The sequence below is a fragment of the Oryx dammah genome, unplaced genomic scaffold (genome assembly GCF_014754425.2).
Source record: "Oryx dammah isolate SB20612 unplaced genomic scaffold, SCBI_Odam_1.1 HiC_scaffold_9, whole genome shotgun sequence".
Lineage (NCBI taxonomy): Eukaryota > Metazoa > Chordata > Mammalia > Artiodactyla > Bovidae > Oryx > Oryx dammah.
Genome location: NW_024070193.1, coordinates 48772446 through 48786626, shown reverse-complemented (window position 1 = coordinate 48786626; position 14181 = coordinate 48772446). Strand labels below are relative to the sequence as shown.

The window sequence follows — 14181 nt, the reverse complement described above, 5'->3', positions numbered from 1 at the left end:
TGCCTAGAAACAGAGACTCCTGGAGAAGGGAACGGCAACCCGCTCCAGTCTTCTTGCCTGGAGAATTCCTTGGACAGAGGAGTCTGGTGGGCTACAGTCCACGGGGTCACAAAGAGTTGGACACGACTGAGTGACTAAGCGCACACACAAACACACACACACACACAGTGAGAGACTGGACAAAGGCACAGAGGCCCGAGGCTGGAGCCCATCCCATGATCTGAGGCTGCAGCTGTGTCAGAGGCCACCAGAGGGCTTATAGGACGTCTGAGTGTGAAGCAGGCACGGAGAAGGTGGCAGTCTGCAGGACAGACAGCACTAGCTAAGGGACGATGAGAGAGAAAGAGAGATCTCTACTGTGATCCTCTGAACTGCCCCGCCTCCCTGCCAGTCTGGAGGAGCACTAAGGATACCTCTGTCCTGAGGGGAGAAGAGGGGGCACTGGAAAAGGCAGGGATCCCATGACCCAGCTGGAAGAGTTTGCCTTGAGAGCCCAGACAACTGGTATGAAGGTAACAGCTCTGGGCACTGAGCAAGGCCTCTCTGGGCCATGGGGCCCAGGTCTGAGCCAACCAGGAAACATGAGACAGACTGGGCACTGGCTGAAAGGAACATCTGAGTCTTCCCTGAGTTCTCTAGTGGGGTCTCTAGTGGACAGCTGGAGGGCTCTGCCTTTCCCCTTCCCATCTATTACCTCCACTGCTAGCACAGAAATCATGGTCTAGATGGATAGTTTAGACTATCCATGGTTTAGACCATACAGCATGGTTTAGATGGATAGGTGGTGGGCACTAACGTCTCAGACTCCAGGGGTACTAGAAAACAGAGGGAGATGGACTTAAGCAGTGATCTGAGTGAGAGAGGCAGGTTTGCTGAGCTGGCAGATGACCTAGGGGGCTGCAGTGCAAAGCCCTTTAAGAGTGGGTAAGCCCCCAGGCTGGTGCAAAGAGATGCCAGGTGCAGGTTGGGGACCCCCTGTAGCTAGGAGACCCCCCCCCCTTCAGTCCCTGCAGTCCGGAGCCCACGGCTGCTCTCTCTCCTGGAGAGGCTGCGATAGGACAAGGAGCTGGTCCAAACTGTTTCCCGGTCTTTCAGAAGAGACAGAGTTCGGGTGGACAAAGCTGAGAGCCACAGGCAGTAAGAGTGGAGACACGAGCCTGTCTGGCCAGGAGGGTGCGCAAATGGGGGCGATCGGGCTGCTCCTCCCGGCCCGGGCGTCGCTGACCATGATTTCTGCACTGGGCAGTTACTGCGGCACGGCCCCACCTCACCTCGCACACCTCCTCGCCCCACTCTTTCCAGCCCGCAACACTCACGCGCCCGGACGCGGTCCAGGCACGCCTGTGCTCTGGGGAGCCTCTCCAGGCGGCCCGGACCGGGCGGAGAGAACTTGGTTATTCGTGGATGCTGGTTCCTTCCCTCCTCGGCCCCTGCGAGCGCACCAGACCCTGGAGCCTAGCCTTCTGTGACCAGGATAAAGGAGGGCGGTCGACCCCAAGGCGGCGGGGCTGGGGGTCGTCTTTAGGAAAGTCTTCAGACTCTCACACCCGTTTTCTCCCTACCCTCCGGGTCTGCGGGACAAGCCTGGAAACGCCCAGGGTCGCGGCCGGCAGTCGGGTCGAGATTTCCTCAATGCGACAAAAGGGCCGAGGGGCGGGCCCGGGGCGGGGCGGAGGGCGGCCGAAGGAGCAGGGGGTCCCCCGCCCTGGGCCGGGGACGGCTTTTCGCGGGGTGGGCCCAGGAGGAGACGCCCTCCCTCCCCGCGAGAGGGCCGAGCACTCACCGTGCAGGGTCAGGAAGTCCCGGCCCGAGTCCATGCCCGACGGACGGCGTGGCGGGAGGGGTGCGCCGCGGGGCACTCGTCCGCGGCGACAGCGCGGCGGCCTCGGGTCCGAGCGGAGCGTGGTGGACGGACCCGAATGGAGTGCGGGGGGCAGGAGGCCGGAGGTGGGCCCGGGACTCCGCTCCGCCCCCCGCCCGCCCGCGCCCCCGCCCCCTGGGCCCTCCAACCCGCGCCTCTCCCCGCCCCTCCTGGGGTTTGGCTGGGAGGGCAGAGGTGGGGGCCTGGAAGCCCGGCCATCCCTGGCCCAGGCCTGTGGGCGCGTCCCGGACAGAAATAGCCAGATCCCTCTGGCTTCCTCCGCCGCCGCCACCCACAGGCCGCGGGCCCTGTCATTAGCGCCGGCGGCCGGGCCCCACGCCCTGCCTGTGGGCGCTTCGCCGGGTTACAGTGATGCGCGAAAGAATCTGCGATGGGACCAGAACCGCGTAAAGTTCGACGCCCAGTCCGGCTGGTGCAGAAGGCAGCCTTGGAGTCCAGCCGCGGCTCTCCAGATGTCTACTTTCTCTTCTGCAGAATGGGTGCATGGGCTCGAGTTAGAACGTCCTCGGAGAGGCATGCCTGGATCTAGTCTGAAGAAGGGTCCCCTTCCCTCTCTCTGGGAAGTTTCTAACCCTGGAAGTGCCTTTGGCTGGGGCTGGGGCAGAAGCCATAAAACTTAGAGTCGGTAGTTGCAGAGAGCTTTCCCTTGAGCCCCTCACACCCCAAACGCCTGGCGATCTGTACAACAAAGTGGGGGACAGAATCTAGGACATCTCCAAGGTTCCTTTTTTGGGTGGCATCCCAAGGGACTATCTGGACAAGGGAGACCATTGCCCCTACTCCCACAATCAACTCTTGCAGTCCTGACACACTTTTTATAAGTACCCAGAGACCCCACCGCCACCCCCAAGTCCCAGAATCCTACTGCCCACCAACTTTTGGGAAAGGGCCTTGAGAGAGCCCCCAGAGGACCTTCCAGGATGGGGGTGGTGATGGTGCTGAGCCCACCAGTGAATCCCCCAGGCTTCCTGGGCTGATGAAGCCAACAGTGAGAGTCTTGCGGAACCAGTTGGACCCCAGTCCCTACCCCTCCCAGCAGAGGCAGGTCTGGGTGGCCTTGAATACCTCAGGAAGGGATGTAAGCCAGCCAGAGGCCAAGTCTTCCCATCCTGATTATTGAGGCTGGGTCAGGACTTTGGAGAGCCCCCCTCTGTCTGCACACCTCTCCTGCACAGAGAGGGCTAGCCCTTAATCCCGCACTCTCCCCAAATGGCCTGCCCACAGGCCTGTCCAAGCCCTCCTTGCTTTCCCTTCTGCTCAACAACAAGCAAGTCCACACAAGGCCTCCCTTTGGAGCTCCAGCCTGGGGTCAGGGAGGCTGAGGGGTCCCTCTCTGTCCTCACTCTCTCCCCCAGGCCAGGATGCCTGTCTCCGGATCTGCCCTCTGGGGGTCTCTGCTGGCCTTGGGGTGAGTCCTGGGACCTCTGACATCCCCAGAGGACTTTAAACCCCTCTGCTCACTAGGTTAGGCCTCCCTCAAGCCCTGCTCTTCCCAGGTAGCCACACCACAAAACTGAACACCAGCAGTTGGCTCGGCTTCATCTTAAGCATCATTCCTGTTTGTTCATGTCACTTCCCAGCTCTGAGCCCCAAGTCTGAAACCAGGGCATGACCTGTCACCTCTCCCTCTGATGCCCTGGTGGGGGCTGCAGCCTGGCTCAGGCCAAAGAAGCTGAGGCCTCCTCTGGAGCCTGGAGTTGCTGGGCCAGATGGGCATGGCTGACTCAGAGTTGGCACATGCAGCCAGGTTCAGTCAGAAAAGAGGGCTGGGCCACGCCCTGCTCAGAGAAGCCAGGCTGCTGCTCTGACCTGTAGGTCAGCAGCTCCCCAAGACTCTCTTCTCCTCTCCTCTCCTGTCTGCCCCTCCCTTCTACCGGACGGGAGGCCCTCTACTTGATTACTTCTGTGTGTAAGTGCGTTCAGTGTGTCTGTGTGTGGAGGGGCTGGGGGAGCCAGGCAAGAGGCTTTGCATTGAATTGCAGTTGCTGGAATCTGTTCCCTCTGCCCTAAACAACCAGGGACCTCTGTGTGCCCAGCCCTGGCCAAGTGCCCAAATTGCCCCCCTAAAATCCAGCTCTCAGTTACCTCTGCAGGATGCCCCTGAGATCCAGGGGCCATGCCTGCCCAGAGACGAGTTGTCTAATGGTGGACTTTCAGGCGTCTCACACCCCCAGCTGACCTTCCTGTCCCCAGTGTGTGAGTGAGGGTGGGTGTAGGGGGAGGTTTCTGGGACGACTTGGAGACAGGCCAGACCTACCGTCAGAGCTGGTGCCCACCTTAAGTCACTTCCCTTGGCCCCTCCCACCACTACCCTGGGGAGGCAAGAGATTAACCCAAGAATGCCAACTTTCCAGACATGCTTCAGAGTCAGCCCTGCCCAATCCCTCCCCCAGAAACACAAACTTGGGTCGGTGAGGTGTGGCGGCAGCAGAGAGAGGTGGTGAGAGAGGAGTGAGACAGGCCAGAGAAGTAATGGTAGCCAAGCCCCGACGGGCCTGCTAAGGGCTGCCATTTTTACTCTGGGGAAAATGGGGAGCACTTGGACATTTTCAAGTCAAAAAGGGACGTGTTGTGATTCATATTTTTTTATTTGTATTTAAAAACTTTAAAAATGTTTTATTGGAGTATAGTTGATTTACAATGTTGTATTAGTTTCAGGTATCAGCACAAGTGAATCAATATTATATATACTCTTTGAGTCTTTTCCCATATAAGTCAGTACAGAGTGCTGAATAGAGTTCCTTGTGTTATACAGTGGGTCCTTATTATCTATTTTATATCTGTGTTATTTATATATATATATGTGGTGTGTATGTTAGTCCCAATGTTTCAATTTACCCTGGCCCCGCCCAAAACCTTTCCCCACTGGTAAGCATGTTTGTTTTTTACACCTGTGATTCTATTTCTGTTTTGTGAATCAGTTCATTTGTACTATTTTTAAGATTACTTTTTAAAATTTTTTCTTTCTCTCCACCCCACAGCTTGTAGGATCCTAGTTCCCTGACCAGGGATTGAATCCCGGTCCCCTGCCGCAGAAGGGTGGACTCCTAATCACTGGAACTCGAGGGAGGTCCCTGATTCATATTTTAAAAGAATCACTCTGGCTGCTGGTCGGGGAGTATCATAGAGGAACAGGGCTGAAGCAAGGAGGCCAGGGAAGGGGCTCTTGCAGTAAGTAATTCAGGTGAGAGTGAATGGTGGGTCAGCCGCCAGTGGTGGGGGCGGAGGTCATGAGAAGTGGGAGGAGTCTGGATACATTCTGATGGGAGAGCCAGCAGGACTGAACAGTAGGGGCTGTGAAAAGAAGAGAAGAGTCAGGGAGGACTCTAGGTTTTTGGTCTGGACCGTTGCAAGCAGGTAGTTCCCAGAAACTGAAATCGGGAAGGCTGAGGAAGAGCGGGTGCTCTGTTATGGATGCATTACGTTTGAGGTAACTGTAGACAGTCAAGGTAAGATGTCAGGTACAAGATGGGTATACAAGTCTGGAGTTTTAGAGGGGGAGGTGGGCTGGAGCTAAACTCTGGGCTATGGTTCAAAGCATGTTGAAAATGCCCATAAGCCTTCACATAGTTCTAATGGGAGTTGACTCTGGCTAATCTTTCTGAGAGGCAATTTGACAATATCTCAAATATTAAAAAATATATATGCTTTGGCCAAGCAATTTTATTTTTATAATTTTTTTAAGGTTTGTATTTTCTATTTTTTTAAAAAAATTATTTATTTGGCTGCTCTGGGCCTTAGTTGTGGCATGCAGACTCTTAGTTGCAGCCTGTGGGATCTAGTTCCCTGACCAGGGATCGAATCTGGACCCCCTGCCTTGGAGCATGGAGCCTTAGCCATTGGACCACCAGGGAAGTTCTTGGCCAAGAAATTTTAATTCTGTATCATCTGTATATTATGTATATAAACATTATATAAGGTCAAGTTCACTAGCAGGGACCCGGTTAACTCCTGCTTAACCAGGACTTATGCTCTCAAGTACACAGTCTAGAATAACTTGATATTTCCATGACAGTGTGTTCCCCTCCATCTTTTAAACATAAGACAAAACAAAACAATCCATCATCTTTGAGTTGCAGTAAAAAAAAAAAGCAAATTGCAGGACAATGTATATAATGTCTAATATCATTGGTGCTTTTTAAAAATTAAAAAAATCTTTATAAGTATTTCATTTGTATAGGCAGAAGCAATAGCTAGAATGATATAGAAATAACCCGAGTAAAGAGATTGAGAGGAAGATACTTTTTATTTTTTATGTATTATTTGAATTTTTACCATACTGATATATAATTTTTGAAATTTAAAAGTAAAAAAGAACTTTTATTGACATAGAGTTGATTTACAATGTTAATTTCTGCTGTTTAGCAAATTGACTCAGTTATACACATGTACACATTTTTTTGTATTCTTTTCCATTATGGTTTTACAGAATATTGACTATAATTCCCTATGCAATACAGTAGGACCTTGTTATTTATCCATTCTACATATAATAGTTTGCATCTGCTTACCCTAAACTTCCAGTCCATCACTCTCTGACCCCCTCCCCTGCCACCCCTTGGCAACCACAGGTCTTTTCTCTACATCTATGAGTCTGTTTCTTTTTTGTAGATAAGTTCATTTGTGTAATATTTTAGATTCCACATACAAGTGATAATCATATGGTATTTGTCTTTCTCTTTCTGACTTTAAAGGTAAAAATTATGTAAAAGGTCAAAGATGTGTGGGAACCCAGAGATAAACAGACACAAATTCTGGTTGGCAGAACAGGCTGTAAAGTGAAGAAGGGAAGTTCTCTTTGTGCTGGCCAAGTTCTCATAGATGAGGGGGCTGGCACCCTTTACTACTGGTGCAGGGTTGAGACCATTCAGTTAGTCACAGAGCAAACAGAAAGTGGTTGCTGGGCACAGTGAAGTATTCAAGTAGAAGGGCGAGAAGAGGGTGGAGATGGGGAAGCACAGAAGAAAGTGGGGAGTGAGGGAACAGATTTATTGAGAGGGACCAGGCAGCCAAATACTGCTGAAAACTCAAGGACGATGAGCACAGAGGAGTAACTGGAGCTTTCCTGGAGATCTTGGCCTGGAAAGAGCTGAGGGGGGCTGAAGCCAGAGGGTGGGAAGGTCAGAGAAAAAGGGGAGGCCTCTCTCAGGCTGGGCCAGACTCTCTGTGACCTTCTCGGAGGCTATTTGGAGGCAGGATGTAAAGGTAATGGCGAGAATCCATTGTCCTATCATTCCCAGGGCAGGGAAGGGGGCTGGGGAGACCACCTGGTTTGGGCAGGCCCACTTCTAACACTAGAACAACAGAGTCCCCACCACCACCCAGATGGTTCTATGAGCTCCTTACTGCACAGGGGGGGCAGGGGGAGGCTCACATGTTAATGAACAATTGGACAAACCAGCCCATTTGCCTGTGCCCTCTCCACTTCCACCCCTCCCAGCACTACCACTTACTGTAGCTACCTGTCAGCCAGGTGAGGAAGGCCTTAAATAAACAGCCTGCACAGGCCCTGCTGGTGGGCTCACAATGTTTGCACAGGCATGGGGCACATCATGTTGACTTCGTTCGTGGCCTCCTCACTCGGGCGAGGGTGCAGCTCCAGGAGAGTGAGAGCAGCATGCTCTCAAGTACACAGTCTAGAACAGGGGCCCTGGCTTCCCAGCTCTGAGGATGGAAGCAATACCAGAAATTAGAGGTGAAAGAGGCAGGCCCAACCACGAGAACCGGAAGTAGCCCAGATATGTGGGCAAGCATCCTGGGCCTCATCTCAGGAAGTGGGTTTCAGGCTGTAGGACACACAGGAGTAAGAAGAGGACGTTTGTACCACCTGTGAGCAGCAGTCGCGCCATGGCGAGGATGAGTCACTGTGATGTCAAAGCTGCTGCCCTGACAAGTGCAGGCTCTCCCCACCTCGGTGGATGATCTCATAACCCACCTGATCGCACACACAGGATGGGTGGGAGTCGTCCTTGGCCCCTCTTCTCCGTCACTCCCATTACACCTATCCTTGTGTCTTAAGTCCATCTTTTAGCTCCATCTCCAATCTTTCTCTCCTGAATCCTTCCCCTCTTTCCTGACCCCAGTGGAAGATTCCTGATCGAGCTCCCTGTTGCTTACTATTTCCACCAGTCTTTTGTTTCCTAGCAACCAGAGTGATCTCAGTATAACATACAGCTGATCACCACACACCCAGCTTCAGACCCTTGATGGCCTCCTCCTGTCCTCAGAATAAAGGTTAAATTCCCTAATGTTGCCTGCAAACCCATTTATGATCCTTCGCCTAGGAGTTTTCCTCCACTCTCTGAGTTCCACCCCTGAACTTCTTTCATTTCCACCCATACGTGTGGCCCTCTCCTGGCTTTAGCTCAACAGGGTCCTTCTACATGGTGTGCCTTTTTTCCTTCTCTCCTGGCTTACTCCTACTTGTTTACTTTTTCACTGAAAAAATTGAAATATAACTTCCATACAGTAAAATTTACCCTTTTTGGTGAATAGTTCCATTCCCCCAAGAAATTCCCTCATTCTCCTGGAGCCAAAGTTAGCTCCCATCACCAACTCTTGGTAACCACTGATGTGTTTTCTGGCTTGCATTTTCTATAAGTGGGTATCCTATAAGTGGACTCATTCAGTATATATGTGTAGCCTTTTTGAGAATGGTTTCTTTTACTCAGCATAATGAATTTGACATTCTTCTATGCTGTCACGTGTATCTCTAGTCTGTTTCATATTTGTTGTTGAGAGTATTCCATTGCATAGATGTACAACAGTTTTTATTTTTCGCCAGTAGAAAGAATGTTTGATTTTTTCCCACTTTTTGGAGATCATGAATATTGCTGCTATAAACATCTTTGTACTGGGTTTTGTAGGCACAAACTTTCTCATTTCACTTGGAAAAACACCTAGTTGTGTGGGACTGTTGTGTTACTTTATAAGAAACTGCCAAACTGTTTTTCAAAGTTGCTATACTAGTTTATAGGCTTCCTGGTAGCTCAGCTGGTAAAGAATCCACCTGCAATGCAGGAGACCGCAGTTTGATTTCTGGGTCAGGGACAGCCCCCTGGAGAAGGGATAGGCTACCCACTCCAGTATTCTTGGGCTTCTCTGGTGGCTCAGATGGTAAAGAATCAGGCTGCAATACGGGAAACCTGGGTTCAATCCCTAAGTGGGGAAGATCTCTTGAAGGAGAGCAGGGCAACCCATTCCAGTATTCTTGCCCGGAGAATCCCCATGAACAGAGGGCCTGGTGGGCTACATTTGAACAACCACGCACAGCACAGCATACTAGTTTTTATTCCTGTCACAATATATGACATTGAGTTGCCTCACCAGCACTCAGTTGGTTTGTTCACCTGTTTGTTCATTCAATTTCTTGACATTCTACTAAGCACATAGAGGTATTGCATTGGAGGCTTTTTTTTTTTAGTTCTTTATTGAATTTGTTATTGTTTCTGTTTTGATTTTTTTTGGCCACCAGACATGGGGGATCTTAACTCCCAGACCAGGGATCCAGTCTGCACACCCAGCACTGGAAGGCGAAGTCTTAACCACTGGACTGTCAGGGAAGTCCCTGTATTGTAGTTTTAATTTACACTTTCTTGATCACTAATGATGGTGAGTCTACTCATTCTTCTAAATCTCTGCTTGTTGTTCACTTCTACTCAAAACCCACTACTATACTTGCTTTCTCTGTAGACTGATTAATTTCCTGTCCTTTGTGGTTCCATGACAACAAACATTTTCTCCACCTTGACCATAGCCCACTAAACTGCAATTGTTTACCTGTTCCCACCTACTCAATACCCTGGAGTAACACACACACACTTCCCCATACCTCACAAACCTACACACCCACTTCCCCACACTTCACGCACGCATTCAGGCCATCAACTTCCCCACCCTGTCTCAAACCCCCGAGCTCTGCGAATGTGGAAGCAGCATCTTCCTTTGGTATCTCCAGCTCCCAGCGCAGACCTGAAATAGAATCCTTACACAATAAATATTAAATGAATGAATGAATAAACGCTGAACAAATTTGAGAATGGGCAGATGAAAAAGGGAGACGCTGTGCAACCAGAAGGACCTGGCTGTGCCAATTAACCCTTTCTCTGTTGGTCCTCACCCTAAGCTCATCTTCAGTTCAGTGGCTCAGTCGTGTCCAACTCTTTGCGACCCCATGAATCACAGCACACCAGGCCTCCCTGTCCATCACCAACTTCCAGAGTTCACTCAAACTCATGTCCATCGAGTTGGTGATGCCATCCAGCCATCTCATCCTCTGTCGTCCCCTTCTCCTCCTGCCCCCAGTCCCTCCCAGCATCAAGGTCTTTTCCAATGAGTCAACTCTTCGCATGAGGTGGCCAAAGTATTGGAGTTTCAGCTTTAGCATAAGTCCTTCCAAAGAACACCCAGGACTGATCTCCTTTAGAATGGACTGGTTGGATCTCCTTGCAGTCCAAGGGACTCTCAAGAGTCTTCTCCAACACCACAGTTCAAAAGCATCAATTCTTCTGCGCTCAGCTTTCTTCACAGTCCAACTCTCACATCCATACATGACCACTGGAAAAACCATAGCCTTGACTAGATGGACCTTTGTTGGCAAAGTAATATATATTTCTGCTTTTTAATATGCTATCTAGGTTGGTCATAACTTTCCTTCCAAGGACTGTCTTTTAATTTCATGGCTGCAGTCACTATCTGCAGTGATTTTGGAGCCCCCCAAAATAAAGTCTGACACTGTTTCCACTGTTTCTCCATCTATTTCCCATGAAGTGATGGGACCGGATGCCATGATCTTCGTTTTCTGAATGTTGAGCTTTAGGCCAACTTTTTCACTCTCCTCTTTCACTTTCATCAAGAGGCTTTTTAGTTCCTCTTCACTTTCTGCCATAAGGGTGGTGTCATCTGCATATCTGAGGTGATTGATATTTCTTCCGGCAATCTTGATTCCAGCTTGTGCTTCTTCCAGCCCAGCGTTTCTCTTGATGTACTCTGCAACACAAGAGAAGACTCTACACATGGACGTCACCAGATGGTTAACACCGAAATCAGATTGATTATATTCTTTGCAGCCAAAGATGGAGAAGCTCTATACAGTCAGCAAAAACAAGACCAGGTGTGGACTGTGGCTCTGATCATGAACTCCTTATTGCCAAATTCAGACTTAGATTGAAGAAAGTAGGGAAAACCACTAGACCATTCAGGTATGACCTAAATCAAATCCCTTATGATTATACAGTGGAAATGAGAAATAGATTTAAGGGACTAGATCTGATAGATAGAGTGCCTGATGAACTAGTATGCACAGAGGTTCGTGACATTGTACAGGAGACAGGGATCAAGACCATCCCCATGGAAAAGAAATGCAAAAAAGCAAAATGGCTGTCTGACAAAGCCTTACAAATATCTGTGAAAAGAAGAGAACCAAAAAGCAAAGGAGAAAAGGAAAAATGTAAGCATCTAAATGCAGAGTTCCAAAGAACAGCAAGGAGAGATAAGAAAGCTTTCCTCAGCAATCAATGCAAAGAAATAGAGGAAAACAACAGAATGGGAAAGACTAGAGATTTCCTTAAGAAAATTAGAGATACCAAGGGAACATTTCATGCAAAGATGGGCTCGATAAAGGACAGAAATGGTCTGGACCTAACAGAAGCAGAAGATATTAAAAAGAGGTGGCAAGAATACACAGAAAAACTATATAAAAAAGAGCTTCAAGACCCAGATAATCATGATGGTGTGATCACTCACCTACAGCCAAACATCCTGGAATGTGAAGTCAAGTGGGCCTTAGAAAGCATCACTATGAAGAAAGCTAGTGGAGGTGATGGAATTCCAGTTGAGCTATTTCAAATCCTGAAAGATGATGCTGTGAAAGTGCTGCACTCAATATGCCAGCAAATTTGGAAAACTCAGCAGTGGCCACAGGACTGGAAAAGGTCAGTTTTCATTCCAATCCCAAAGAAAGGCAATGCCAAAGAATGTTCAAACTACCGCACAACTGCACTCATCTCACACGCTGGTAAAGTAGTGTTCAAAATTCTCCAAGCCAGGCTTCAGCAATACGTGAACTGTGAACTTCCAGATGTTCAAGCTGGTTTTAGAAAAGGCAGAGGAACCAGAGATCAAATTGCCAACATCCACTGGATCATGGAAAAAGCAAGAGATTTCCAGAAAAACATCTGGAAATAGAAAAACATCTATTTCTGCTTTATTGACTATGGCAAAGCCTTTGACTGTGTGGATCACAATAAACTGTGGAAAATTCTGAAAGAGATGGGAATACAAGACACCTGACCTGTCTGTTGAGAAATCTGTATGCAGGTCAGGAAGCAACAGTTAGAACTGGACATGGAACAACAGACTGGTTCCAAATAGGAAAAGGAGTACGTCAAGGCTGTATATTGTCACACTGCTTATTTAACTTATTTAAGCTCATCTTAGTAAAGGCGACACCGCTGTGCGCTTATTTGAGGATAACGGCTTCAAGGCACCCTCAAACAGACGGAAAGCGGAAGAGGCAGGCCGGAAGTGGAAGTGCGGCAGGTAGTTAGCGGCGTCTCAGTTGCCATGGAGACTGGAAAGCGAGCGCGGCAGTCCGCTGAGTCTGGATCTTACGCTTTCGCTGGGGCAACGTGGACGCCCAGCCCGCGTCTGGCCCGGATCCGCAGCCCCAGCCAGTCCACCTGGCTCTCCTCCCTCGCCTACTCCGAGTCCTTCCACCATGGCTTCGGGGGTCGGAGCCGCCTCGTCGCGCAGCTCTCGCTCCCGCCGCTCCCCGAGCCGCAACTGCTGCGCTTGCGCCCCACCTCTCTGCGCACCCAAGACATCTCGTACTTGCTCACCGGCGTCTTCCGCAACTTGTACACCGCCGAGGTGATAGGGGAGGAGGTGAGCTCGAATTTGATCAAGGCCCGCGGCAGCGAGGATGCGCGGCACGAGGAGTTCGTGGACCAGCTGCAGCAGGTAACAGGGTACCGCGCCCCCCTCGCTTCTCCGCGTGCTCACCCAGGGGATGGCGGGGTCGCGTCTGTGGCCGTGCTGGGGACCCAGGGCGCGACTCAGCCACTCGGCAAGTGTCAGCCCCGGTCGGATGCAGCCGCTGTTCCAGGCACGGGGTACGCAGCTGGGAAAGAGCAGACCAAGTCCATTCCGCCGTATATCCTACGTTGTAGTGGAAGGACACTCTATACGCGCTCTTAGGCAAATACACACTCTCTGCACACATAAGGTGTATATCTGTAGCACCTATCTCTCTTTACATCTCTACACAGACAATTGCATATATAAGTGAAACGACAGAAAGCAGAATAGTTGTTTTCCTGGAAATGATAAAGCTAAAAGTCACGTCCGCTCTGGGGTGCTTGTCTTTGTGTCACAAATCACAATCTTAACCACTGAGAGGCATTCATGCCCAGATTTTAGGAAGCATGCCCAGTCTCTGGAACACCAGCTCTGCTTCCTTATCTGTATAAGGAGGAGAGCAGCTGTCCTGAGTCCTCTCTGATAAGGCTGACTGCTGGCCACGCTGCCCACGACTTTCTTAAAGGAGTCTCAGCTGAATGCTTTCAAGCGGCTGAGGTGAATTCTGAAGGGGCGACAGCTGGAGGCTTTCAGTTCACTATGCTCCCTGCAGCTAGGCAGCAAGTCCTTCTATCCTGAGTGACACAACCCTCTGTCTATGTTAACTCGCATTTGGTATTTCAGAGTTTGGATGACAGACCTCTTTACTGAGAAGCCAGTAGTCAGGAGGCAGGATTTGAGACTTGGCACTGTTCCTGACTTTACTGTAAAAGCTTTAAGCCGTTTTCCTCCATGGGTCTTAGAGTTCAGATCTGTCTGGTTAGAGCAGGTGGTCTTTGCAGTTCTGTGACTGTTCTGTGCTTCATGGGAAACAATGCTGCTCGGGTGAAGTTGAGTCATCTCACGGTATTTCTGTGCATCTGATCACCCACCTGCCAGATTCGGGAGCTCTATAAGCAGCGGCTGGATGAAGTTGAAATGTTGGAGAGACACATCATTCAGGCCCGTGCACGGGCCCTTGCGGAGAAAGAGCGGGCCATGCACCAGGCCAAAGTACAGTTCCTTGAGCCCTTTATCAAGATGCCTCCAGGTGTGTATGATGAGCTGCTCTATGCCCTTCACCCTAACCCCCCAGTCTTTAATATATTACTGTATTACCTCATTGAAAGGATGTGAAGTCGCTCAGTCGTGTCCGGCTCTTTGCGACCCCATGACGGTAGCCTATCAGGCTCCTCTCGTCCATGGGATTTTCCAGGCAAGATTACTGGAGTGGGTTGCTGTTT

At 50.2% G+C, this 14181-nt stretch overlaps 1 protein-coding gene across 3 annotated transcripts in view; it reads left to right on the top strand.

The window, feature by feature from the left end:
* The first annotated feature begins 12250 nt into the window (after positions 1–12250).
* The window catches only part of DLEC1 (DLEC1 cilia and flagella associated protein), an 86980-nt gene continuing 85049 nt past the window's right edge, over positions 12251–14181 (top strand). For 2 of the 3 annotated variants that reach the window (XR_005722030.1, XR_005722029.1), the window contains exons 1-2: positions 12251–12841; positions 13838–13988. Coding sequence is in view for 1 of the 3 variants with exons in the window: in XM_040246219.1 (XP_040102153.1) it covers positions 12446–12841; positions 13838–13988 (547 nt within the window). In the remaining 2 variants the exon portion in view is untranslated. The remainder of the gene's footprint in view (positions 12842–13837; positions 13989–14181) is intronic. The other variant, XM_040246219.1, reaches the window with a different exon arrangement.